This window comes from Euleptes europaea, chromosome 10 (genome assembly GCF_029931775.1).
Source record: "Euleptes europaea isolate rEulEur1 chromosome 10, rEulEur1.hap1, whole genome shotgun sequence".
In the NCBI taxonomy this organism is placed as follows: Eukaryota; Metazoa; Chordata; class Lepidosauria; order Squamata; family Sphaerodactylidae; genus Euleptes; species Euleptes europaea.
In genome coordinates this window covers 72,020,016-72,046,043 of record NC_079321.1, presented here as the reverse complement: position 1 = coordinate 72,046,043, position 26,028 = coordinate 72,020,016, and the positions used below count along the sequence as shown (strand labels likewise).

The window sequence follows — 26,028 nt, the reverse complement described above, 5'->3', positions numbered from 1 at the left end:
GCTGCTGTGTGGGGGCAAAGGTACCTCCGCCCCTGTCATTGTATGCTTCAGTGTGTCCCATGGCAACAGCCGCAGCATTGTTGGTGTCAGGCAGCCTCCTCCAGCTGCTGCCAAAGCCGGATGCCTCCTGTGGTTGTCGATGATGCTTGCTGAGTCTGAAGAGGCTGGCACACTGATGAAACAGGTGACACTCTGCAGCAACTGCTACTCTGGGTCACAAAAGTCTGATGTGGGCCCCAGCAAGGGAACCAGTTGTGATGGGGCAAGGTGGATGGGTCAGAAGGAACCCTGGCAAGAAAGCTGGAATGAGCTGATGTGAGAGCAGGCAAGGGAAAATGGGCCCTGAAAGCCCCCCTCCCAGCTGCTGTAGACAGGCCCTGTGCTCCAGACAGCATCCCCCCAGCTAGACATAAGCAAGGAGTCTGGCCCAGGAGGAGGCCCCAACTATAAGAATGGTCACAGTAGGCAGAAGGTGAGGTGAGCAGAGTGCTGGCGCTCCCTGCCCCACTTCTGTTGGCACCACCTCCACTCAGGCCTGGCATGATTCCTATTGTTGCTGCCTCCCAGGCCCTGCTCCCTGCCCCCACCATTGCGCCCCCTCCCCCAGGCCCAGAGCGGCTCCCAATGTAGTTGCCCTCCCAGCCCTAGAAGTTCCTTGCAGGTCCCTGCTTGCGAATATTTAATAGCCAGGTAAATTAGAACTTGGAAGTGTCCAGTATTATTATTAGTTTCGTTCTTCTTCCTTCCTTCCTTCCTTTCTAGATGTCTCATTTTTCTAGTGAAGATGAAGCTCTTTTGCAATCTATGCTCAGACAGTTACTGCAAAGTGTCCGAGAGAAAATTACAGGAGCACCGTCAGTTGAGTGTTCAGAAGAGATTTTGCTGCATTTAGAGGAAACTGATGAAAACTTTCATAAGTAAGTTTTTGTTTGTTTTGTTTAATGTCATTAGTGAAGGAATTGGGCTATCTGCATATGTAGGAGGGTAGACTGTAACAGTATGTTGCTAGCTTATTTGTGAGCATATATGTATTTAGAATGTATTTAGAAACAACCACTGTTTTAGTGATATTAATTATGCTTATCACTCTCATAAAAATGTAGAATTATGGGAAAAATTTAAAAAAATTGAAGACTGGCAGTAATTTTTCTGGTTGCTATTTGGCTTCATTTTGCTGATATGCATAGATAGGGTGAGTCAGTTGATTAAAATTAAGCTTTGACATTTCAGCAGATGAACTTAAAAGAAATCACCACCTTCCAAAAATGTTTGGAGTCCCCTAATCTTTGCTTTCCTGTACATTATAAGTCAGCATAAAGCGTGGTTCTGGCTAGCTACTGGTCTGAAGGAGTTATTGCTCAGCCCATGTCAGTAAGCAAAGTGCAATTTACTTTAGTATGACACAAGAAACCACTCAGGCCCATACAGGTTTCTTTTGTGCAGGGAAATAAGACATCTGGCATATCTTCTAGTTTTGCTTTTGTGTGTGTGTACGTTTTGTACAGCAATTAGATGGCACACATTGTGGATTTTATTAATTTATTTTGCCTTTAGGAAAGGGATTTCCCAATTTCCTTTAACAGATAAGTAGCAAATTCTATTGAAGGTCAGTGGGAGATAAATACCTAGTTATTGTCCCAGATCTTCTTTAGTAATCATCTGCGCTGCCTCTGGAATTTATTGAAGATTATAATGGTAGCTTGATGGGAGAAGTTATATGTTGATGATAAAGATGATTTGAAATGCAGCAGTGTGAAACAAGTTACGTTTTGATTTCTGAATGTTTGTTGCAGTTATGAATTTGTGAAATATCTTAGACAATATATAAGTAGCACCCTGGGCTCTGTAATAGAAGAAGAAACGGAGAAATGTACATCTGCACAGAATCAGGGTGAAGGATCTGGCTATGATACGCTTGTGCAGCATGTTACTAAAAAGACCCGAGAGTCAAAAGAGTGAGTAGATGTAAATATATATATAACCCATTTTACAAAATTGACTATTTGCCAAGTCATCTTGCTCAACTGTTCTTGCCTTCTTAATTTCGATTTTATAGTTCCTGGTAACACTGTTCTAAAAGATTATTGACATAAATCTGCTAGTTTTACTGCTTAATAATTTGTTCATGAACAGTTTCTTATAGGCTCAGTTGAAATATCATGCAAAACCATGGTTTAATTTAACGAATTGGTTTGCTATTCCCAGTTATAACCCATTCCTGAAAGGGGGGTAGACAATGGAGCATACTATATGAGTGCAAAAGCATCACAGACAAGAATGAGCCCTTGTAGGAATTTCAGTGAATCTCTAATGATGAGATCAATCTTAGGAATGTTTTGACAGTAATTTCAGTGATATGTGGACAGCTTTGTTCTGTAAGGAAATTAGAAATTTTGTCATGGAAAACATCATTACTTAATCAGTGCTTAATTGCTGTTATAAATTAATGAATGGGCTGGTGTTTTTTTTTTTTTTAAATAAGCCATTTATTTACAATTAGAAGCAGCATATCTGTTTTGAGCGAACTTCACAGATGTTGTTTTTCTCATGAAATGTACTAATTTATTGGAGAGCACAGAGATTATTCCTTCTAATCATACAATATCTAGGCACATGAGGGTGCTATTTGTTTATGAGGCCCAGTAATAGGATTTATTGAGGGTTCTGAACCTCTCTACTATTTATTTTTAACATTCCCTTGACTCTAAAGGTACAGAGAAATGATGCATTCTCTGAAGAATGTCATGATGGTTGTTGTTGAATCTCTGATTAATAAGTTTGAAGAAGATCAAATGCGCTCTAAAGAGATGCAGAGGAAAGTGAAGACAGAGCAGCACAGCAGTTACCATACTGACAACTGTTCTGATAGTGATTCTTCCTTTAATCAGGTACTATTAAAGGCTCTGTTCAAGAAATTCTGCTTTCTGGGTATGTGTGTTTATATGTGACTGTTCGTATGTACATCATAGTCTTTAGCATAACATTTCAAGGGGACAGCTGTCAGTCTTCTGATAATCACCTGAGCTCTTTCTGTTGTGGCCCACTGCTGCAGTACTTCCCTTTCTCTTCACATGCCTTTTTGTTGAGATTGTGCTGGGTTTCTGTGATGCAGAGCTAATGATGGCTGTTTTCTGTTTAGTACTAGTCTCTCTCTAAGGCTGGAAGGCTAAAAGAGGTGAAGCAGCCCTGAGCACCTTTATCATAATTCTGTCTTTCCAAAGCTGTATGCCAGGCTGTTTCTTTTTTAGAGCCCAAAACCAACAGTTACATCACTCTTTTTATTAGGATCAAGCTGATTTCACACAACAGTGTGCAAGCTTTTGAGTTTTCAAGAACCCTTCATCGGGCTGGATGATCAATACAAAACAAAAAGGGCAGGGATGGGGGAAAGAAGCTCTTCTGAGGCATGATGGCAATGTTCGAATCTGCAGTTAAAAATGGAAAACAAGATGTGTTGCTGAAGACAAAATCGGATGGTGTTGGGTGCAAAAAGGTTTTCAAGTTGTAGGGACAAAGGAGAGAATATATGAATATTATGAATATAAAATATTTATCAGTGTAAAAAGCAGCACCCCAGCGCTGAGAGACAAGACAGAGAGCTCAAGAGAAAAACATGGTGGCTTTCACCTCTCTGCTTTACAAGTGACTTGTGTTTCTCATATAGTTCTGGGGAGACATTTGACTGCCTTTTAATAAGCAATCTTATCATTCAGTTGGTGTAAATTGAGGAGATAGTTACAGTATAAAGTGGATAAATGTTTGGGAGGCAGTATATTAAATTAAAACAGTATAAAGTGGATAAATGTTTGGGAGGCAGTATATTAAAACAGATATCCAGATTACAGGGATCAGTTCCCCTGGAAGAAAAGGCAGCCTATTCTATAGTGTTATACCCCACTGAGGTCCTTCCCCTTTCTAAATCCTGCCATCTCCAGGATCCACCCTCAGATCTCCAGGAATTTCCCAACTTTGAGCTGGCAACCCTACAGGACAGTAATAATTTCATGTTTAAACAGAAGTGTCTCTGTCACATAGAAAGAAGGGGGCGAAGGATCTGCAATGAGGGCATTCAGGTGAAAGGCATCTCATGGGTTACCTCTGTATAGCCTCTTTCCTCAAGCACTTTCAGTACTGGAAGCCTGTCTGGGAGAAAGGTACCTGGGAGGAGGAACTGGTAGGGGCAGGGCTGGATGGTTCTTATCTCCCACAACTCTTTGCTTTTTAAAAGTGAGGCAATTCTGTGTTTTAAATACACGGAGCTGCCAGTGTCACATCTAGTTCGTTGCTCGCACACAGCCAGCCTCTGGTGTTCAGCTTGGAATCAGCTCGTGTTCCCCTCAGGAAAAAAGTTATTTATAAAGCTCCTACATAATATTATGAGATTCATGGAGTGTATGAAACCTGTGAGAAATTGTCTTATCTGGCTTGTACTGCCAGGCTCATCAAGGTCATTTTAAAAAGTTGTTATTGCAAAATCAATTAATACAATACATTCCATTTACATTAAGGGCTAGAGGCCTGTTCTATGGATTTGTATTTTCCCCACTGAAGTCAGAAAACATATAATTCTAAGGGCGGCTTAGAAGCATAGAAAGGAACACACACAATTATTTCACAATTTATGTGTAGCAGTCACACAATGTCCATCGTGTACATAGGAATACTCCCAATATTTCAGTCAGTGGGAGAGCTTGTGTGTGCTATATGCATAGTTTTGGATAGAAATTATATTTAATTATTAAATCTTATGCAAATATTCTAGCTCCTTAAATATGTACTTAAATCTTTTCATATGTTTTATCAATAGCACCACCATGATGTGTTTTAATTTTCAGAATACTCTTCCCCCCTTCAATCTACCAAATATTATGACAGTCCTTTTTATTTAGCATTTTATAATCAAATCAAGAGTGGCAGGTTTTTTTCTGCTCTCAGGTTGTTAAGTTTGCTAATTAAAAATACCCCTTTAATATTTCAGTAAGATAATAAGAACCTCTTAAAATAAATTTTATACCATTATTGGCTAATTATTAAAACTATTAATTGTGTCTGTTTGTAATACTTTATTTAATGAGCATTCTACAATGCGTTACAGAGTTATACATTCATGAATCAAGAGCAATTGCAGCTACTTGTGGAACGGCTAGATCCTGCACAACCAAAAGAGGTGAGTCTAAAAGAGGGGAGGAAAATGTTGGATATAGTTGATTCTGTTCTCCCATTTCATACAGCAGGAGTCAGTCAAAATAGATCTATAGACCAGATGCAGCTGCTTTAAAACAAAACAAAAAGTTTGGCCATTTGTTTTATTTTTTTGGAGTAAAAATCTTTTTTTTAAAAAAGTAGGGGCACTGTTTTCTTTTTGGATATGATCTAAATGGAATACCTTTTGAATATGGCATCAGATGGAAGTTAATCTGAAAAGAAAAAAAATCCAATTCCTAGTGACAGAATTGTGACAATTAGATTTAGACCAGAAACTAGAGCAGCATTCTGTTTCCAGCAGTGACCATCTGGTATCTCAGAGCATTGAGCAGAGCTGCATGGCCTGGTGATAACAGTCCCCTACGACTTGTCTCAGCATCCAGTGCTGAGAAGATACTCCTCGGAACAAGGAGGTCCCATTTAGCTAACACGTATTATGTGATGATAGACCCAAATGCTATGCTTTGCCTAGTCCTTTTTCAAGCCTTCTAAAGTAACCACCACATTCTTTTTTATATTTTCAAACATGCTGCATAAAGATTTGTGTGTTTATCTGGTCGCTTATAAAGTTATTACTGGGGGAAAAGGCATTTTTAAAAGGACTGCTCCAGGGACTGAATTAGGGTGACCAACCTGCGGGTGGGGCCTGGAGATCTCCTGGAAGTACAACTGATCGCCAAATGACAGAGATCAGTGAGTGCCTCTAGAGAAAATGGCTGTTTTGGAGAGTGGTTTCTCTGTTGCTTTATACCCTGCTGAGGTCTCTCCCCTCACCTCACCACACTCTCCACAGGCTCCACCCCCAAAATCTCCAGGAATTTCCCAGCCTGGAGTTGGCACCCCTAGACTAATTTGTGTGTGGTGGTGCAAGCGCTTGATGGCAGTATTCTGGGACGCACAGCCAATATTGGTTTGACACTCGGAAAACTTTGCATTAGGCAAATAGCTACATTTGAACTGAACATGGTGAGGGCTGTTTCATAGTGGCTCCATTGATGTAAATATGTCACAAATATCTTAATCTTATGACCTATTACATGAGGTTTACATCTTTCAGCTTCTACTTTGTGATAAATGTGGGAATTGATAAACTGCTTTTTCTATTTGCTACCAATAAGTAATATCAATTACTTAATCTCTAGTATTTGATCAGGAGAATGTCAAAGTGTTAAATTGCTGACAGATATGTGCAATTTTTAACTGGTGTCTATTATGTCTACCCTGTGTCTATCAAGATCATTTATATATCCGTTTTATTCTTTCTGTATTTAATGTTTCCTTATGTACCTACTGGACACAGACTGCAATAATAAAGAACTGAATAAGTAATATCACTCAGTATGGATGTTATTGTAGCATTTTAACCTGTTATATAACTTAATATTGTTTTCCTGATTGCCTTTGTGCATATTAGGCGTTTGTATGTTGCCATGCAGGGGTCCATACAGCCCTGTATGTGCCTGGAGGTTTCCAGTTTACCCTTCCAACCAACGATCCTGTTGCACATCATCTGTCATGCCAGATGGTCTCCCAACCTCAGGCAGCAGTTCTTCAGGGCAGAAGTAGGAAAGGGGGGGCTAGAAGGCCCGATTAGCATGTAATCTTGTATGTGAGTGTGGCAGTGAAGAGTTGCGATGAATAACGCATCCATCAGGAGAGAAAGAGAGATGGTACAGGAAGGAGAGAGTGATTGCCAAATGGGTATTGCTGTTGCTGTTAGAAGGACAGAAATGGAAGATGAGTGAAAGAGGAGAGATGTGGTAAGCAGCAAAGAGTAAATTTATTGAGTGCTGGTTAGGAAGTAAGGAAGTATAAGGATCTTCTTCTTATATACATCTCTTCTTGGATGTTACAGGTGCGTCAGGATGCAATGCAGACCCTGTGTTCTGCACCTCCATCTGATATATTAAACTGTGAGAGCTGGACTAACTTACATAAACACCTTGCAGCAGCCCTCTTGGATCGTGATCCCAATTTCAGTGTAAGCCAAATACCAGTTTTTAAATTTTGCTTTCCCTAATGTATCATTTGATTTGAATTGACACACTGTGTCAGTCAAAAATACATTTAATGATCTTATGAAACATTTCATATAATTGTCAGATTTATTTTTTAAAAGGTGAAGTAGTCCTGTGTATTGTGTGTGTATGTATATTTTCTTTAAAGCGACATTCATACAGTATTTATGAATGTCGTTTTAAAGAAACGACAGTTATATATGAATGTTAATTTTCTTCTACAAGAACACATTTCTCTGTGGATAAGTAGTGCATTCATATATATATTTTAAAAGAGTGTAAGCACTGAAATAAGGATATAACAAATCTTCTGGTTCCCCAGGTGACCTTCTTTTGCCCCCAGCACATCAACCTGGAAAGTTTCTACTTGCCGCTGAATTCATGTCAAGCAATAGGGTGTTGTCAAGATATAAAATGTGAAAAATATTCCTTTTTTGTGAGTGGTAGAATGTATGTGTGTCTTTTCAAATAATATGGCTCATGCTTGCTTCATTGTATTTGTTTTCTAGTCCTTTCTCCCAAATTGAAAAGCACTGCTTTGCATTGGCCGAACCACTTCAGACTAATTCTATCAAGTCTGCATCATGGTTCGACAAAGAATGCCTAGCACATAAAAGATCCCTAAGAACCCTGTTTAGGAAAGCTAGTATGAAGAATCCCTGTGTCAGCTACGAAGATTGCTTTACATACAAAAGGTTGTACTTAAACCTAGTTACTAAAAAGAAGAAATTCTTCTTTCAACATAGATGGTCACATTTGCTTTCATCTCTTAAGTCTAGAAACAGTAAAACCTTCTGGAAGGCTATTGCAACCCCAGCTTCCTACAACTCTCTTCCCGATGTCAGTATCCCTCCCCATGTTTGGGTAGAACATTTTTCCAAGTTTTTCAATTCTCACACTAACCATGTGTTTAGTTCTGATGAATCTATGCCTTTAACTTACCCTAGATGGCCAGCTGTAGATGTCGAGGAAATTCTTGAATTAATAGGTAATCTGAAGCCAGGCAAAACCCCAGGTCCTGATGGTCTCCCGGCCGAATTGTTTAAGGCATCTCCTGATTGGTGGGCTCCACTCCTTGCCAAACTATTCACATCTATTGACCTGTATGGCATATTGCCAAACTCCTGGCTAAATTCAATAATAATTCCTATTTTTAAAAAAGGTGATCCAACTCTGCCTGATAACTTTCGTCCCATCAGTCTTCTTCCAGTCTTGGGTAAACTGTACGCGAAACATCTAGAACAGCGACTCCTTAGCTGGGTAAAGGAAAACGCAATAATAGGCCCAGAGCAAATTGGCTTTTCCAAAAACAAATCAACCTTGGACCACTGCCTGGTTCTGGCCACAATTGCAGAAAAGTACATGAAAATGGGTTGCAAGAAACTCTTTGTCGCTTTTATTGACCTAAAATCTGCCTTCAACTCCATTATCAGAGATAAACTCTGGTCTAAGCTGTCTAGTATAGGAATTGACCCTCGCCTTTTATTCCTTTTAAAAAAACTTCACTCATCCACAACATGCCAAGTAAAATATTTTTCAAATGATGGCCTTACTGATAAGATCCCATTTAATAAGGGTGTGAAACAAGGTTGTATACTTGCTCCCCTTCTTTTTAATCTGTTTCTGTCAGACCTGCCTTGTTCTTTAGAGCCTATTAATGGACACCCTCCTAAATTGGGAGGCAAAGCCGTTCCTATTCTTTTATATGCCGATGACACCGCTATTTTATCCTACTCTAAAATCGGACTCAAACGCTACTTAAGTGCGTTTGAGGAATACTGTCATCTAAATCTTCTTAAAATTAATTACTCTAAGACCAATGTCGTGGTTTTTTCAAAAAAATGGTCACCCACCAGCTGGCGTATTGGTCAGGCCAAAATCCAACAGGTGAAGAGTTTTAAATATCTCGGCATTACTTTTAATTATAACCTTAAATGGGCTGTTCATAGATCCAGGATTACCAAACTTGGGAGAATCTCTTCAAACCAACTGATGTCCTTCTTTCTTTATAAGGGTAACCAGTATGTCCCCGCCGCAGTTAAGGTATTCAACTCCAAAATCTTACCCCAGATCCTGTACGGTGTACCTATCTGGGCAAATGCGTTCAATCGGGACTTAGAATCCATTCAAGCTAACTTTAGAAAAATGCTTGGTCTCCCTCGCTGTGTCTCTTATTATGCTATTATCTCTGAACTTGGTCAAAGCTTGTGTGAAACCAAGGCATGGCTGCTAACCATTCGTTATTGGCTTAAACTGTTTTTTAGAACAGAGCGTGGTTCTCTGATGTCTCTGCTGCTAAAAGAACTTCATAATACCTCCTGGGATTGTTTAATTCTGTCTAAAATAAGATCATCTGGAATCTCTGTGGAAGACCTGGCTTTAACTAGTGAGGCCCACATTTTTAAAATTGTTAAACAGCGTTTCTTGGATATGGAGCGTCAGACGTTACTCCCCACTCAACCCTTGGTCTGCTCTCCAGCAATGTTGGGCCTCAAGAATTTAACCAACAATATTCCCCATTATTTTCATACGCTGGACATCCCACCCCTCCGCAGAGCCTTCTCTCTTGCTAGGGTTAATGCCTTTCCTTCAAGGATGCTATATGGAAGGTATCAACAAATACCAATCCAGGATAGGACTTGTCCCTGTGATACCTATTCCCTGGACTCAATTGATCATATTCTGTTGGTCTGCCCCTTATATGAAACACCCCGTGGGAAATGGTTAAAAAATTGGCTTCTTTCCAAATATCACCTATCTACCCAAGCAAAACGTCAATTTTTATTAAATGATTCCGATCCGGAGGTTACCTTAGATGTTGCCAATTTTCTAGTGGAGGTGATGAAAGTTCAAAAAGCCCAAAGTTTGTAATTTCTACTTTTGGAATTTACTGGCCTATGTTTTTATCTTAATGACTGCATATTTTATGTACCTTTGTAATAATTGTAATATTACTTATGCCATTAAAGGTTTTTCAAGTTCAAGTTCATTTGTTTTCTAGTCAAAAATACATGTTCAGCACAATACTCACCTAGAATAATTTTTACACAATAAATATCTGTCCAGTATTGTGTCTTTTAAAAACTGGATAGGATATACCGTTTAAAGTGAATGATTGTATATGCATTGACTTTTCAATTAATGCAGTGTAAATATATGTGTATATAAAAGAAAGTGGTGTTTCATTCTGTTTATGTATGTATGTTATTGATAGTTCTTCTTTCTCACTTGGCCTTGAGGCTGATTACACAGGGTGAGTCAATACAGTCGATGGGTGGGACATTCCATAAACAATGCAATGGAATTGGGGTTGTAGAACCAACCAGAACTCTAAAAACAGAACTGAAACAAATCATAAGTGTTAACATGACACATTAACAGTGCAGTCCTGTGCAAACTTACGCCAGTCTAAGCCCACTGAAATTAATGAACTTTGACTGGAGTAACTCTTCATAGGATCACTCTGTATATGATGCCAAATCCCATAGTAGGATCCTAGTTTTAACAAGCAACACACAGTAGTATAGAACACAGTCCCTGATATTTTTTCTAAGTAACTTTGTGAATAATTTAGTTCAGTGCAAGTCTATTGCTTTCGTAGCAAAGCCCTGTTTACTAAAACATATCTTTGTAAGTGCTTGATGTTATTAAAGAAGGAAATTTTTTTTAACCAGTTGAAGATCATTTGACTATTCATGGGCAGAGCAATCCTGAAGGGGAGGGCACGAACGGCTTTTGGAGCAGGTGTGATCCCAGTGCCGGCATTGGGGCCACTTGCACCGACTAAGTGGGCATTAACGCATAGGTCAACTTACACAGGCTCCGGGAAGCATCGTGATAGTGCAAGGCTCAAGTGCCATCACTGCCTCCAGGGCAGTGTTTTCCTGGCATGAGGGCTTGCGCCGGCGCCAAAAAGGGCATTCCTGGGGATGGAGCTGACTTTAGTTACCTCCCTAAGCCATTTCGTTACCTCCCTAAGCCAGGAACACCCCGTTTTGTAGGCTCCAAGTTACACCTGCCAAAAGGATGGCGTAGTCCCATGGAACTCACAGGGTTTTCTTTAACATTTTTGGCATGCTGCGTCTGGCAGCAAGCTGCTCAGGAGGGTTGTGGCTGCGCCATCCCTGAGCCCACCATAACTACCCCCCACTCAGAATTGCTGTTAGTTAGTTAGTTCAAGTTGTCCTTTCCAAGAATTCAAATTGGGTAACATTGATTTAGCAATTTCTGCACCAAATTTCAGATGTCCAAAGCATTTGACAGAAATACAACACTCTTAACAACCCTCTATAGTGTTTATTTATATTTGGTCAAGATTTTAATGTTAGCCTATAGAGTTTATATAACTGAATATTTTAAATGTTGTTAGCTCCCTGAGCCGGACTTTGGTTAGGAAAGGGTGGTATAAAAATCAGTCAAACAAACAAACAAACAAATGGTCTTGCCCCCCAGGCTGATCTGTCAAGGAAAGTTCCTTCTTACTTCTACTGGGTGTATGTGCTTTTCCTTCAAGGCAAACCCAGATCCTGATGGGCCAAATATATGATGACGTTCTGGTTTTGCCATTCAGCTGTGGATCTGTACAACTTATCATAGCCATGCTTGTGCTTTTTGAAGGCAAATAAACATGTCTTTTTTTTCTAGTCAAAAAATAAACATAGGGTTTGTCTGTCAAAGAGCTCCAACCAGTCTCCACCAGTTGGAGGCTGCTTTGGTTTGGTCAAAAGTTTCCCAAAAAGACAAAACCTTGAACTCCAAGCTTTCGCCCCAAGTCCAAGGAGTACCTGCCACCAGCCCTTTACTAAAGGTTGAGCTCCAGGGAAAGGATAAGGGCAATCCCCTCCCAACTCACTTCAAAAGTTAAGTGCAACGCTTACCCTGCAAGGTAGAGGCCTTGCTGGGGAAAAGATTACACTGCAAAAAATGTCTTAGGTTTTTGGTAGGTGGTTTTTACACTCACACAAGGCACTTAGAATTTAGGCTTGGAATCCCAACATCAAAAGACACAATCCATTCAAAGGCTAACAATTTATTTATAAGATTTATGCTGGTTTACAGGAAAGAAAAAGTCATGAAGTTGTAAGCAAGAAAATAATAACCATTTAGCATAGCTAACTAATACATTCAAAAAGCCTTTTTGATTCAAAAGGATTGGCAAAGGTTTCTTTTTATAGTTACCAACTTCCAAAGATGCTTCCAGCATTCAAGAGTTTCAAAAGATTGTCCAAAGTATTGTCGAAGGCTTTCACGGTCAGAGTTCATTGGTTCTCGTAGGTTATCCGGGCTGTGTAACCGCGGTCTTGGTATTTTCTTTCCTGACGTTTCGCCAGCAGCTGTGGCCGGCATCTTCAGAGGAGTAACACTGAAGGACAGTGTCTCTGTCACTGTCTCTGTTTCTTTCCTGAAACGTCAGGAAAGAAAATACCAAGACCACGGTTACACAGCCCGGATAACCTACGAGAACCGATTGTCCAAAGGTTTCTCCAAGCAGGTCATCTTGACCAGAGTTTCCCCCTCCAGGGCCAAAATCAAATGGGTTGTGATGCCGCCAGCACAGCTCTCCTGCTGTACCCCAAAGCATACATAATTTGCTCAGGACTGGTCTGTCCTTATATCCGTTTTCTCAAAGGGATGAGCTCATAGAAGCCAATTGAGAAAACGAAAGCAATTAGCTGGTAATTAATCGCTTGGTCAGAAATGCTGACTACTTAATTGATGTGTTCAGGTGAGGAAGCTTGTAGGACTACCTGCACCTGGACATCGTCATGATGGCTGAACGATTAGTTACTATGGCAATGCACGGCCTTGCATTCCAAAAAGGGGAGAGAAAGGTTTAACGAGAAGCAGCTGGTTGCCTATCTTGTTCTCTCCACAAAAGCAGTTTTCAAAAGGAAACTTATTTTGCTGGTCTAAAATCTCAATAACACAGAATTCATAGGCCTCTAGGCCTGAACCAAAAGAACCCCTGCAATCCAAGAGATTGAGGGACCTCAACTTCTTGACAGTGTCTAGGTGAAGAAACGTTTAAACATGCAACATTTTCCTATCATGTTGGCACAATAAGCTTCAGGCACTGAACACTAGAATTTACACTAGAAATTACAGTTGCATTTATTTATTGAACAGAGTTTTTGCCCTTCACTCACGGTGAATAGTTCTAAAGGTTATTTTCAGCCCAGAATTAGATACAATAAATTATATAAAGCACCATACAATTTCAGCAAAACCACATAAAAATCCATGACAAATGTGTATTAGGTAATTACCGAAATTATGAAGCAACAATACAGCAGCAACAAGAGTAAAAGAAATAAGATATTCTTTGTAGTTGTGTCTCATTTCTAGTTGCCACCCACATCACTTCTGAAAGTTGGGGTATATAGTGCAAGGCCACAAAAGGTGACGCTAACTATATAGTGACCAGTGTTAATTTATGGATCTGCCACTACATCTGTAATGGTCTGTACCTTTGACACAGATAATTAACAGTGCTATGCAGATTTCAGTGGGTTTAGGTTGGAGTAAATCTGCAGAGGACAGAATTTGGTTGATATCCTAAAAATAAATTTACATAAATCTAGCTTTATTTTTTACTTTTACAGGACAAAGTGTTGAAATTCTATGCCAGGACGTTTTCTTCCTGTCCACTAAATATGACAAAAGAACTCTACACAAGTTTAGGCAAGTTCATTAAGTCACACAAACTTACCATTAATTAAATTTGTCTTTAAATTAATGAAATGTACAGTTGCATTGGTACTGAAGTTGTTATTTTTCTCTTTACAGCAAAATACTTAGAGCTGTTCTTTCTTTCTGAAGATAATAATGTTCCTTCTATTTCAATGGGTGTTGATATAAGTAACCCGGATATAATTCGTTTACTTAAAAAGGTACATATCACCTTTTCCATGGTTCTTTTTCTGAGTCAAAATGATTTTTTTAAATAAGCCCATTTAAAAAACAAATAATTACATTTTTATTTACAGATCCGTTTGCTAAATGAGTACCAGAGGGAAGTCCCATCATTTTGGATTCGTCAACCAGAAAAGTATGTTTCCTTTCTGCTATCTTCTTTATTCTCCTTTGACATTCACTGCTTCTTTGTGATAAATTATTAATACTAATAATTTGTTAAGTTACTAACTGTACAGTCCTCTGCAAAGTGACTCCAGTCTGAAGAAATTCTGCATAGGGTTGCCCTGGAAATTAAAGAATGGTGGCTGCCTTTTAAGTGCCTTAAGCAGTTTTAGCTGCTGCTTCCAGTGCTGGCTCTCAGAAGTCAATCTGTTCAAGACTACCAGTGCAATCCTAAGTGGGTGGGTGGGGGAGCGCTTAGGAGGCATCATGACCCTGGTGCCTATGTAAATGCCACTTGCCTCGGTGTAAGGGGCATTTACGCCAGCGCTGGGCCACTTATGTCAGCACTGGGGAGTGGAGCGGCAGCGCACCTTCAGCACAGGCTCGTGCCAGCGTCAAAGGGTGCATTCCTGGGGGCAGGGCTGGCATTAGTCAGGTTCCTGAGCCCTTCCTGTCCACTTTTGCCGGCGTGAACTTACGCTGGCAAAAATGGTGGTGCAGCCCATGGAACTGCATGCAGCATTTCTTTTCGTCTTGCTGGCTGCTCTGAAGGTGGCTCAGCTGCTCTGTGGCTGTGCTGTTCCCAGCCGTGGTGCAACTATCCCCACCCCAGGATTGCACTGTAAGGTAGATGTAATAAGACTAAGATACTTAATTTAGCTCCCTAAACTAACTGCCCTTTATGTGTCACGTAATATATGCCAGCAATTGCCTGTAGCTTGGGTTTTGGAAGTGAGGTTTCTTCATGTAATATTTCTCTGCTAGCTTGTGTTCGGTCATTTAGGTCATTTCCCCTTTGACTGGGTCTTGGTTACTTTTAAGCATGAACAATTGCATTCTACCTGTCTAAATTCTTCTGGCAATTGAACTGTCGTGTTTTCATTCTTTCATAAAGTTATTCTGCACATTGTTAATTTCTAAATTTTCTTTTGAAGATGACTTCATTTCAGTGGCGTTTAGAAAAGAAGAGCACATTTAGTTTCTGGAGTTCTTAAGCCATACTAGAACACTGCTTCAGCATGAACAAAATTAAATGCATTTGATTCTTCCTTTAGAGTGTATTTATCTGGATGATATAGGATGATAAGTGGTATTATGAACAAGTGTAAAATGTTGATGTAATCAATATAAATATTGGTTTTTGAATCAATAGCTGTTTATTTGAAACCAATTTAGGTACATGGAAGAAATAATGGAGAGAACTCTTTCACTTCTGTCAGTAACATGTGAACCAAACTGCACAGTTTCTCTAAAATCATTGGATCCAGTGTACTTCTTGGCTCTGGTTGATCTCAAAGCTGTTTGGTTTAAAAAATGGATGGTAAGAAAACTGAAATGTTTTGCTGATTGCATCTGATTACTTTTGTTATGCTTAGGGCTGATTCATGGTGACCCTTCAAGGCCCTTACTGATAATGCCTTGAATTAACAATTCTTTTAAAGCCTCTGTTTTCAAGAGGTACATATTGAACTTGTTACTGCAGTGCAACGCAATCTAGAATAAAAACTGAAAGTAGCAATATCTGATCAGTTGTGAAAAAGATTGCAGATTGTGTGTACATCCCTCATGTATGGAGTTAGGGGTATACAAATACCCTCCATTTCTTGTTGGGCTACCATGCTCTGGTAGCACATATTATGATGTTATTAGTTAAACAAAACCCCAGGATTCTATTCTCAGTGCTATAGTTCTGTCTTCTTGATGCCACAACATTAGCAAGATACCTTGTCCAGTCCCATACACTGTTGAGAAGATGATGATGGTGATTATTATTTCTAGCCTGCCCTCCCCGGCTGAAACCAGACTCAGGGCGAGGAACAACAATAAAATCACAAGCATCCATATAAATACCAATTAAAACATCATAATATAATACAAACTCCCAGATTATTAATCAATTATTAAAATAGATTAGCTTTTCTGGGTGGATTCGTGGGTTGGTGATTTCCATCCTGCCACTGTTTTGTTTTGAGAATGAGGCTGTGTTCTAATGCTGCCTTTGCATTCTGGGAAGCATGCATCCAATAGTAAAAGAAAATGAAAATCCTGCAATACCACACACTGTCTTTCTGAAACTAACATTGTGTGAGTGCTGTAGAGAGCTTCCAATGCACATGCTAAAGCATGGTTACCAAGGGCATAAATCAAGTAGTAGGTAACTACATTTATTGCACTAGACTTGATCCTGCGAAATGTTCCTTAAGCAAGTGATAAAACCCACTGAAAGTTTTCAGTATCAGTACTGACCAAGCTAAAAATCCTACTGAGGGTTGTTTTTTAAAGTTATTTTTAAGTGAAACCAAGTTTTGAGAAACCTGGAGTTCTCCCATAGGAAATAATCAAACAGTCAGGAACTAGTGCTGTAGAACTCTCTTGGAGAACTTGCTGTGCTTTCAAGTGAATGTAAGGATGTTGTTTTGCTTTTAACTTAAGAAACTATGTGACTGATATTTTCAAAGTTAAGCTCTTATAAGTTCGCTTGATTTAATTGGGAAAGAGCCATTGGGAAAGGGCATTAACCATGCCTTTGTTCCTAGAACTTGTCTGAAGCTTCCTAATCTTTAGCGCATTCCTGAAGCCGCAGGCTCTGTGCCACCATGGGGAGAGGCTCAGCAATGGCACAGCCAGGAGGCCTCCTAAGGGGCGCGGCGGTAGCGTGCGTGGCCATGGAAAATAGAAGGGAGAGGGAGAGGTGTGGGATGGTGGCGGTGCTGGGCCACCGTGGCACAGCCCAAGCCCAGCCAGGGCCATCACAAGCTGCAGAGCCACTTCCGGGGGAGGGGTGTTGTGGCAGCGGGGCAGGGCACGGACTGGGGTTGGGAGGGGCAGGCCGCGGGTTGGGATTGGTCCCTTAGGGGAGAGTGCAGAGGGAAGGGCGGGAACTGGGAGGGAGGGAGAAGAGGGCTGGAGAGAAAGGTCGGGAGATCTCCAGAAGGGGCCCGGAGAGTGAGTAAACAGGGTCCGTGGTCATAGAGAAATGGGGCAAAGTATCGGAAGGCCTCACCTACACGGGTACCTGCCCGCCAAGTTGTACCCAAGCATCAGACCCTCCGTTGACAACACTGCCAGGATGGTGTGATGGCCGCCAGCGCCACCCCTCCAGGTGGCAGAACTCAAGTGCCTATTGTTGCCCTGGGCATCTGGGGGATGGCCCCGTCTGCAGCTGGGGGGGGGCAAGGAGGAGGTGGGGCCATGGCTCGGGGTAGGTTTTCCAAGGCCCCCAGTAATCCTGCCTGCCACTCCACAATGGTGCAGCTCAGCTCCAGCATCATCGACGAGTGGCAGTGCCCTAGGCAGCCAAGGTCTCCATCTACCGATTAGCCCAGTCACTTGCCTCTCACCACTCCCATCTGGCCTCCAGGTGCTCCCTCTCAATGGCCGCCCATATGGAGGAGAAGGTGGGGGGATGGGTTGTGCCAGCCGGGGCTGCATGTGTGAAGCCTGGGGGACAGCCTCGCCTCCCCCGCTTCTCCCCCAGGGTGGGGGCCACCCATGGGGGATCATTAGGCAGCTCATGGAGGGGGTGGCCGGCCCCGTCACTCTCCTCCTCTCCCGATGACTTTCCTGAGCTCACAGGTGCTTGCCGCCGGCTGCCAGGCTGGCCACGAGACCCTGGGATGTCCATCGTCTCCTGGACCGTGGTACCGGTCTCGGCTTGCCACTCCTCGGGGGCTGGTCGCTCAGACGCTGGATGACAGGGGCACTGAGGGTCATGCACCTATAGAGAGAGGCGACCCATCACTACCACTGTGGCCCAGTGCCCGACTCCCCTCATCCCTTCCCGGCCTTCAGCCCACAACTGCACTTTCTGCCCCATCCCGGCGTGACTCGCAGGAACAGCTGACGTCCAGGGAAAGCTCCATTAGCTCCTCCTGGGCGGTGGCTTGGCTCTCCAGGGGGCTGCACTCCGGGGTCCCAGCCAGCCCTGCAAGGTTTTCATGGGAGCATCCAGTGCTGGGATCATGTCTGCTAGGTGGCCTTGTCCTGAGTGCTCAGGCCCGGGCTGCAGCTGCCCTGGGAATCAGTGCTGGCCAGGCTTCCAGGCGATAACGGGGTGGTCAGGACCTGCTGCTGAAAGTCGCTCGCTGCAAGACGGGAGGCATTCAGAGGGAGATGGGGGGTCCCTCCCCCAGACAGTAACCATGCAGAACCTTGATACCTCTCCTCTCCACTGCCATGGCCGTGATGAGAGGCCACAAGATGCCGATGCCAGCCTAACTCCACTTACACCAGCATCCAGGCCTCTTGTGCCGGCGTAAGTGCCTCTTGTGCTGGCAGTAGGCCCTGTGGGCCTCCTAAGCACTTTTGGCTCCCAACCTCAGGAATGCTCTGTTAGTGTCTAAGGTGAGGGCTTCCTACTATAGTTTAACTTCTTAGTGTATTATTTGATTACCTCTAAAATAAGATTTTCATTAAAATACTGTTTTGGCATTGTCAAAGAAAACGGCATGTTTCAATGTAATCTAAAATATAATTTGTTTTAAAAGAATAGAGAGGATTTTTGTTTTTGCTTATAGTTAAAAACAAGCGTTCTAATTGTCCTAATTTGTGTTGTAATTTTAGCACGCCTATTATAGCAGAACAGTGGTGTTAAAGCTACTTGAAAAGAAATACAAATCTTTGGTAAGTCTTGTTTTTAAAAAAAAGGTTTTGGATGTTGTCATGGAAGAGGGAAGAGAAACTCTTCCAGGGGCTTAACATGGGAGCATTATCTGGCTGACTAGCATTCCCTTTTCACCTTAGTTGTTCTCTCTCTTTTCCTGTTAAAATAAAATGTTATGGTTAAAATTAATTGAAAGAGTCCCAGAGAAGCCTCTGTTTTCCCTTAGTAATGAAAAACATAAGCTTTGTCATACTTTCATGGACATTGTAAATAGCACATACAGGGGCTGAAGGGGAAAGGAGAGTGGCCAATCAAGAGATGACACAGGTAGGTAAGAGGGAACCAAACAAGTGAGGAAATAAAATTCTAATACAACTGGCTATACTTTTCCCAAGCTGGCAGAGTTACAGTTTAGTTGATTCTGGCAATTCAGCCTGTATGTATCCCCATGGGGTGGTAGTCGGTGCTCCTGTGTGAACCAACATAAGTGTGTATGGAAGTTCTGCATTCCTGAGATTATCCTGGGGCTCTTCACCCACCTCTTCCGTTTCTGTTGAAAAGATCAAGTGTGGTGCTGTCTTTCTTGTCTTTCTTTAATGGTCAAATCATTTGACCTTGCTGTCTTGGTGAGATACATAGAAACAATGTTGAGGTATTGTCGAAGGCTTTCACGGTCAGAGTTCATCAGTTCTTGTAGGTTATCCGGGCTGTGTGACCGTAGTCTTGGTATTTTCTTTCCTGACTTTTCGCCAGCAGCTGTGGCAGGCATCTTCAGAGGAGTAACACTGAAGGACAGTGGCTCTCAATGTCAAAGTGTGTTGGAAGAGTAATATATATAGTCAGGACGGGGTTGGGTTTGAGCTGAGTCATTGTCCTGCAAAAGTATCAAAGGTGATCAGCACATAACCTTTGATACTTTTGCAGGACAATGACTCAGCTCAAACCCAACCCCCTCCTGACTAAATATATTACTCTTCCAACACACTTTGACACTGAGAGCCACTGTCCTTCAGCGTTACTCCTCTGAAGATGCCTGCCACAGCTGCTGGCGAAACGTCAGGAAAGAAAATACCAAGGCCACGGTCACACAGCCCGGATAACCTACAGTATTGAGGTAGTTTGATACTTTGGCAAATGAAGTTTAGAGCTGAGGATTTCCTTGCCAATTAAGGAATAAAGGGTGTAGAGACTAAAACAGCTCAGGTTAATATCATCATCATCATCAGAATATCTAATTCTCAGTGTAGCCAAATGTAGATTGGTTGTTGGTGAGAAGGAGTGAAGGAAGCAGAGAAAGGTGAGGATGCTGAGGTTGCCAGAAGGAGAGGAAAAGGAAATAGGGTTGGTGTGGTTTTTTTTTTTTTGGGGGGGGGTGATACAAGATAAAATAAGGTGCCTCCCAGAGGTCCACCAATCATGTGGGTCCAGCAGCCCACAATGCACAACTGGGCCTGGCCTGGTGGCTTATAGTGTGCAACACGGCCATAGTTGTCCTGGGTAGAAGCTGCCAGAGGGAGGAAGCGGGGAGAGCTGAAGACAGAGGGGCAGATAAAAGTACATTGGCTTGTGGGTGGAAAAGAGAGAAGGATGCAGAATATGGGGAGAGTCTACGGGGGCTTTCAGTAAAGAGAAAGAAGACATAGCGGGGGTGAGGGAAATTAGATGCTCCCCAGAAATCCTTGTGGATCCCCAATTGTATGCTACTAATTGGATTTTTGAGAACCATTGAAGCCCTTTGGAAAGTTAGCCTTCACATTGTTAATGTCACATTCTGCAGAGATTTGTATTTTACTTTATATAAACGTAAGGCCATAAAAATTTTATCCTAGTGAAGTGCAGCCAAGTAAAATACAGATTGCTGCGGATGGTGAAGCTGAGTTCCTTGTCCTAAAGAGAATTTGTACAATGTCTGGGATTTGCTATGGAGCTTCATGTTATTTTATTCCTCAGATTGCTGCGTCTATTGAGCAGTGTGTTTACTACTTAGAAGCTTGTGAATCAGTAGTTCATGGGACTTGCAGGTGTCATTCTTTCTCTGAGTTGCATACTAGTAAGTAATTTTTCTGTGTGCTAATATTTACTTACTTTATTAGAAAACTCTTTTCTGTGCATGTTTTAATAAAATGTGTAGTAATGTGCTATCTGTTTTATGACAAAGAAAGGAAAAGGCTGTGTTCTGATTAAAATACCTCTATCTTTTTAACTGTGTGGATTTTCTTTCTTGATATTGGTCACATTTTATATTAGCTCAGAGTTTCCTTTACTGATATTTTGCTGTTCATTTTATAGTAGTAAACATTTCCTCACTAATATACAAGGGCAGCATTTTTATTGACATATATTGTCTTGATTTTAAGGTAATAAACAGAAGAATTTCTACAGCGGAAGAGAATTGCAGTATATACATTTTGTTCATTCCGTGAGCCTCTTAGGCAGACTGTTGATATATAAACAAGGCAGGAAACTGTTTCCAGTTCAACTGAGAAACAGAAAAGGTAAGGTTAGATTGCAAAAGATAGAAAACTGTTTACATTAGGGCTGTTTTCCAAAGATTTTTTCCAGCTTGATTCTGTTATTGTACATGCCTCTCATTTTAGGAAAAGGAAGGGATTGCTATGTGGGAGAGAGACAGAGCCAAAGCAGTCATGATGAAGATGGTAGAGCCAAAGCAGTCATGATGAAGATGGTAGATTTCCATCAGTCTGTAATGAGTAACTTGTGCCCTTACATACATCTTTGATGTGGATTGGGGCATAGGCAGTGATTTAACCATTCAAGTTCCATTCAGTTTTGCTGATCAAAACCAGATTCCCTGAAGTGTTCCTAGTTTTGAAGGGGGGGAAAAGATGTGTTTTTAAAAACTTTTCTTGGGCAACGATGAAGGACAAGCTTATCAAAACTCATACAGATTTTGTTTATGCAGATACATACGCATCTTATCTGGAAGTTCTTTATCTGTTCTCTGTGCCATATGATTAAAAAAAACAATAAACCTTGGATTGAAGTATTTTGTGAAGTATTTTCAGTGCATATTTGGAACAGGTCTCCCAGCAATGGCCTAATTATTTAAATCCGTGGTTAAGTAATTGAATGAATTGCTTTAATCTGTGAAGTTGCAGAAACTTTAAGGGAAGCGGCATCAGTTTATCTTTGAATTTATTCCTAAATATTGTTCATGCATTGTGGCTAATTTGTAAGCATTTTTTTCTCTTACTCTGATTTTCGTAGATCTGATGTCTGTTACAGACCTTGTTATAATGTTTATTCAACTTATCTGCTGTTCCCCCAATTGCCCAAAGGCTCTTACTGTTCATACAGGTAACATTTACCATTATTAATTTTATGTATTGTGGCACACTATGCAATATAAGTGTTGATTAGTTGTTGATGTCTGGCTGTAATTTAAAGTATTAGTGCTGATAAAAAGAAAAGTAATTTTTGTTAGTTGGTTTTCTTTTCTCTAGTTGCATCAATCGAAGTGTTTGCAAATATTTTAAAACAACTCTCATTTTGTTTCCCAGGCAATTATTCCCCAGCTGGCCTCATTACTGATGTGCTAAGAATTCTTTGTGATCGCAAAGAGTGTGCAACTGAATGTCTGTATACGGATACAGTGATAGAGGCACTTCTTCAACCAATACATTATTTATTGAATGAAAAAGAAGTATGTTGCTCCTCCTCCAAATTAATGTAAATAAAGCTAGTGTGGGAATAATCCATCTGAAGTTACACATAGCAAGGTTCTCGCTCATGACTAGTGGGCTGAGGAAGTTCTCTGCATGGCCAGATAAATAGGGCTACTGTTTAAATGAGAATTGTATTGGATGTCTTGTTTCTGGATTTATACCAACACCTGGTCTAAACATGTGGTCTTGTTCCAGCAAAGAATCCAGACCTAAGAGCCTGCATACATTCCTACATCTCTGTTTTTGAGTTAAGGTGTTTGACTGTAATGGAAAAAAGTGTACAGACCCTTTGAGAATTAGGGTTATCACTTTCATAAGCAGGCAAGCATCTTCCCATAATCAAGATTTTATTTTAATTTCCAGGTACAATTAAATAACACAGTGTTTTAAATAAATTCAATTTTAAAATACATGTACACTGCAGAGTAGAATGAAGTATATTGTTAAACTGTAATCAAGTTGCAAAAGCAAGTATTAGAAATGAAACCTGAATTTTGGGAAGCAACATGGAGGGAGGGAGTGTAAGGATGATTTTGCACAGGAATAGACTTCTCTTCAGTGAGGAGGAGAAAGGACAGTGATTTGACACTTATGGTCACACCCCAGACCTAAATATATTGTGTTTGAAGTCAATCTCACTTCTTTCTGTTTTTATTTTGTATGTGATTTTAAAAAGGCCTAAATCCTCAGAGAGTAGTATTAATCCTGAAATATACTATTTGATAAATAATATCAGGGTCATTTAGTTAGTGGAACTTTTACAGTTGTCTAAGAAACTCATTGACAGAAACATCCCAACTTCTGGATATTTCAAATATTCTGGATTATAATGTAAGAATTCCTGATTTTGTTGTTTTACACTTTAGTTATACATGAGCTGTAGAAGAGATCCTGTAACACATTGATCATTGGACTTGTTTCAGATGCATCTGAACTGCCGAGAAACTACTCTAATACATATAGCTGATATTTTGGCAAGGGTTGCTGCTGTAGATGATGGTCTTTCACTTCTTCTTTATGGAGGTGAAATGCCCTCTGCCACAGACAATAGAAGGTAAGAATTTACCCTGAAATAAATAAAACAATTTTATGAAATAGCAAGGTATGATGATGGTTTGCTGTGGCAATAGTTAATCTTGTATATGGATGCCATTATTGGACTTCATGAGTAAATAGCTTGAACGCTATTGCCTATTCAGATGGACTAAAACTATATCCATACGATGTTTCAACTGGTCATCGGTGTGATACCTTAAAATCTTTTCTTATTGGCTGTATTTCTGGAGCTCTGGGGTTACTCTATGTTCAATAAGTGATTTTAAGATTGTGGCTTGTTTTATTTCTTTATTTCATTCAACCCTTTTTTATTTCACCTTACTCTGAATCAGTGTGACAGTTGGCTTACAAACCCTACCATCAGTCAGTAACCATGCTTAAGTAAACAATCAATAAAATGACATGATTAAAATTATAACATTTTCAGTTATAATCAGTTATAATCATTTCAGGACAGTCTTGCAAATCATCCTAAAAAATTGGCAATATCACTGTCCTCATAATTCCTTTTGGTAGGCCGTTCCACAAAAAAAGAAGCAGGAACTGCTTGGAGGATGTAATTGGGGCACAAATATAGTAAGATGTGGTTCTTCAGAAACTTGGATCTCAGGCTATGAAGGGCTTTAGAAGTAAATAGTGAAGTTATTTCAGATGTGAAGTGTTCAACATGATTCACCCGTGTTAAGATGGGCAACCACATTCTGCACTAAATGAAGCTACCCAGATGTCTTTAAGGGCAGCTTCACATAGAGTACCTTTCAGTAGTACAGCCTATCCATCTTATCTAGGTTGAATTTCAGTTTGTTTTCCCTTAGCTATTTGACCACAACTACCAGGCACTGATTTAGGACATAAAGAGTTGCTTCTGGGAAGCTTAGATAATGGGAATGTTGTAGTGGGTGTCACCCTCATGCTGATCATAGTTCTCCTAAACTACAGAGGATGTAAATTAGTAGCCTGACATGGTGAAGAGCAAGGATGAAAAGATGGACTGTTTGAGAGAGACAGATTAAATCTCATATATCTGATTCCATGTCCTTGGTGAAAATTCTCTAGGACCTATTGGGAAAAAAAGTACAATCCCTGTGATTTCCATCATCTTTTCTAAACATTCCTTTTTCATGCTGTCTTTCCCGAATGGTATCTTTTATTACTGTGTAACCTTAGAAAAACTTTGATTTTTGAACAAAGACTTCTGTGAGAACAGCCCCTCGTTAGCATACAGCAGCCCATCTAAATCATTCTTTACGTTATGTATGCAGTAGACCTTATGTGCTTGTCATGCTACACATTCAGCATCCTGCGAGGTAAGATCTTTTTGACAGCACACTAGAAACTTCCACTTTAAGCTCAGCTCAAGACAGACAGATCAGAAGGTCACAGATTTTTAAGGTCAGATATGACAGTTCCTGGTCCAGACTCCTACAAATGGTTACCTGTTTAGCAATTAGTATGATTGGGTGATCTGACCTAGAGTTGTAAGATTTCCGGAAATTTGAAGCCATGAGAAAAAACTGTTTTTCCCATTGTGGACTCACGGGCAAGCGGCTCCAAGGAAAGGGGAAGGAGAAGTAACCTTAAATAAAAATTGAAAAAAAGTTCAATGTAGAGTAGTTTTACAAACTGCGTGAAACTCAGTGTATATAAAAGTATTATGCTTGCAATAAAACAGGTAACCACCCCCCTTTCCCACAAAAGCAACAAAAAAGCAAGAAACCATCAACAAAAAATAATCAGATTTGCCCCTTAGCACCAACAGCAAATAAAGTTAAGGGTCCACCTCAATATTTAAGCTCCATAGAAGCTCTACCCTTTGAGTGGCGCTTTAAAAAAAAAAAGAAACAGAAGACACAACATATACATGCAGTTTATTCTATCTCATTTTCTGAACTACTGCTATCATTTTCCGCTTCTTCCTCCTCTTCCTCTTTGTCATTTTTGTCATGGACTTCTAAAAACTTCAGGTTTGCACGGATTGAAACAAGCTTTTCTACCCTTTCACAGGTCAGTTTGTTTCTTGATTTGGTATGAATATTACCAAACATAGACCAGATTCTTTCACATGCAGCAGAAGATGCAGGAATCTGCAGTAAGCGAGATTCAAGAGGTGTCAGAGGTTGTGTGGTGCAGAGACCTTGCCACCATGTTGCAGGAGGGAGATGTTTTGCAGAATCCCAGAATGCATTCCTGCCCCAAATCCCTGAAGATGTTCTATATTCTGCAATATTTGAAAGTACTTTTCCAACATCAAGTCCTAAGTGCACAGCTTGTTTCGTAATCCAGTCAAATGCAGCAGCTGTATTCTCAACTGCCTTTGAATCTTGGTTCCAGTAGATTTGCAGCAGCATGTATTGGATGGCCACAAAATTCTTCCCGTTTCTTA

The 26,028-nt window shown here is 40.7% G+C and overlaps 1 protein-coding gene across 1 annotated transcript in view; it reads left to right on the top strand.

The window, feature by feature from the left end:
* The first annotated feature begins 760 nt into the window (after positions 1 to 760).
* TBC1D32 (TBC1 domain family member 32) overlaps positions 761 to 26,028 on the top strand; it is a 95,258-nt gene continuing 69,990 nt past the window's right edge. Inside the window, exons 1-15 of the mRNA XM_056856625.1 lie at positions 761 to 917; positions 1,794 to 1,955; positions 2,711 to 2,888; positions 5,096 to 5,167; positions 7,061 to 7,186; positions 13,826 to 13,904; positions 14,010 to 14,113; positions 14,210 to 14,271; positions 15,477 to 15,621; positions 18,864 to 18,923; positions 20,854 to 20,953; positions 21,261 to 21,398; positions 22,132 to 22,221; positions 22,425 to 22,567; positions 23,513 to 23,643. Coding sequence (XP_056712603.1) covers positions 763 to 917; positions 1,794 to 1,955; positions 2,711 to 2,888; positions 5,096 to 5,167; positions 7,061 to 7,186; positions 13,826 to 13,904; positions 14,010 to 14,113; positions 14,210 to 14,271; positions 15,477 to 15,621; positions 18,864 to 18,923; positions 20,854 to 20,953; positions 21,261 to 21,398; positions 22,132 to 22,221; positions 22,425 to 22,567; positions 23,513 to 23,643 — 1,745 coding nt within the window. The 5' untranslated portion in view covers positions 761 to 762. The remainder of the gene's footprint in view (positions 918 to 1,793; positions 1,956 to 2,710; positions 2,889 to 5,095; positions 5,168 to 7,060; positions 7,187 to 13,825; positions 13,905 to 14,009; positions 14,114 to 14,209; positions 14,272 to 15,476; positions 15,622 to 18,863; positions 18,924 to 20,853; positions 20,954 to 21,260; positions 21,399 to 22,131; positions 22,222 to 22,424; positions 22,568 to 23,512; positions 23,644 to 26,028) is intronic.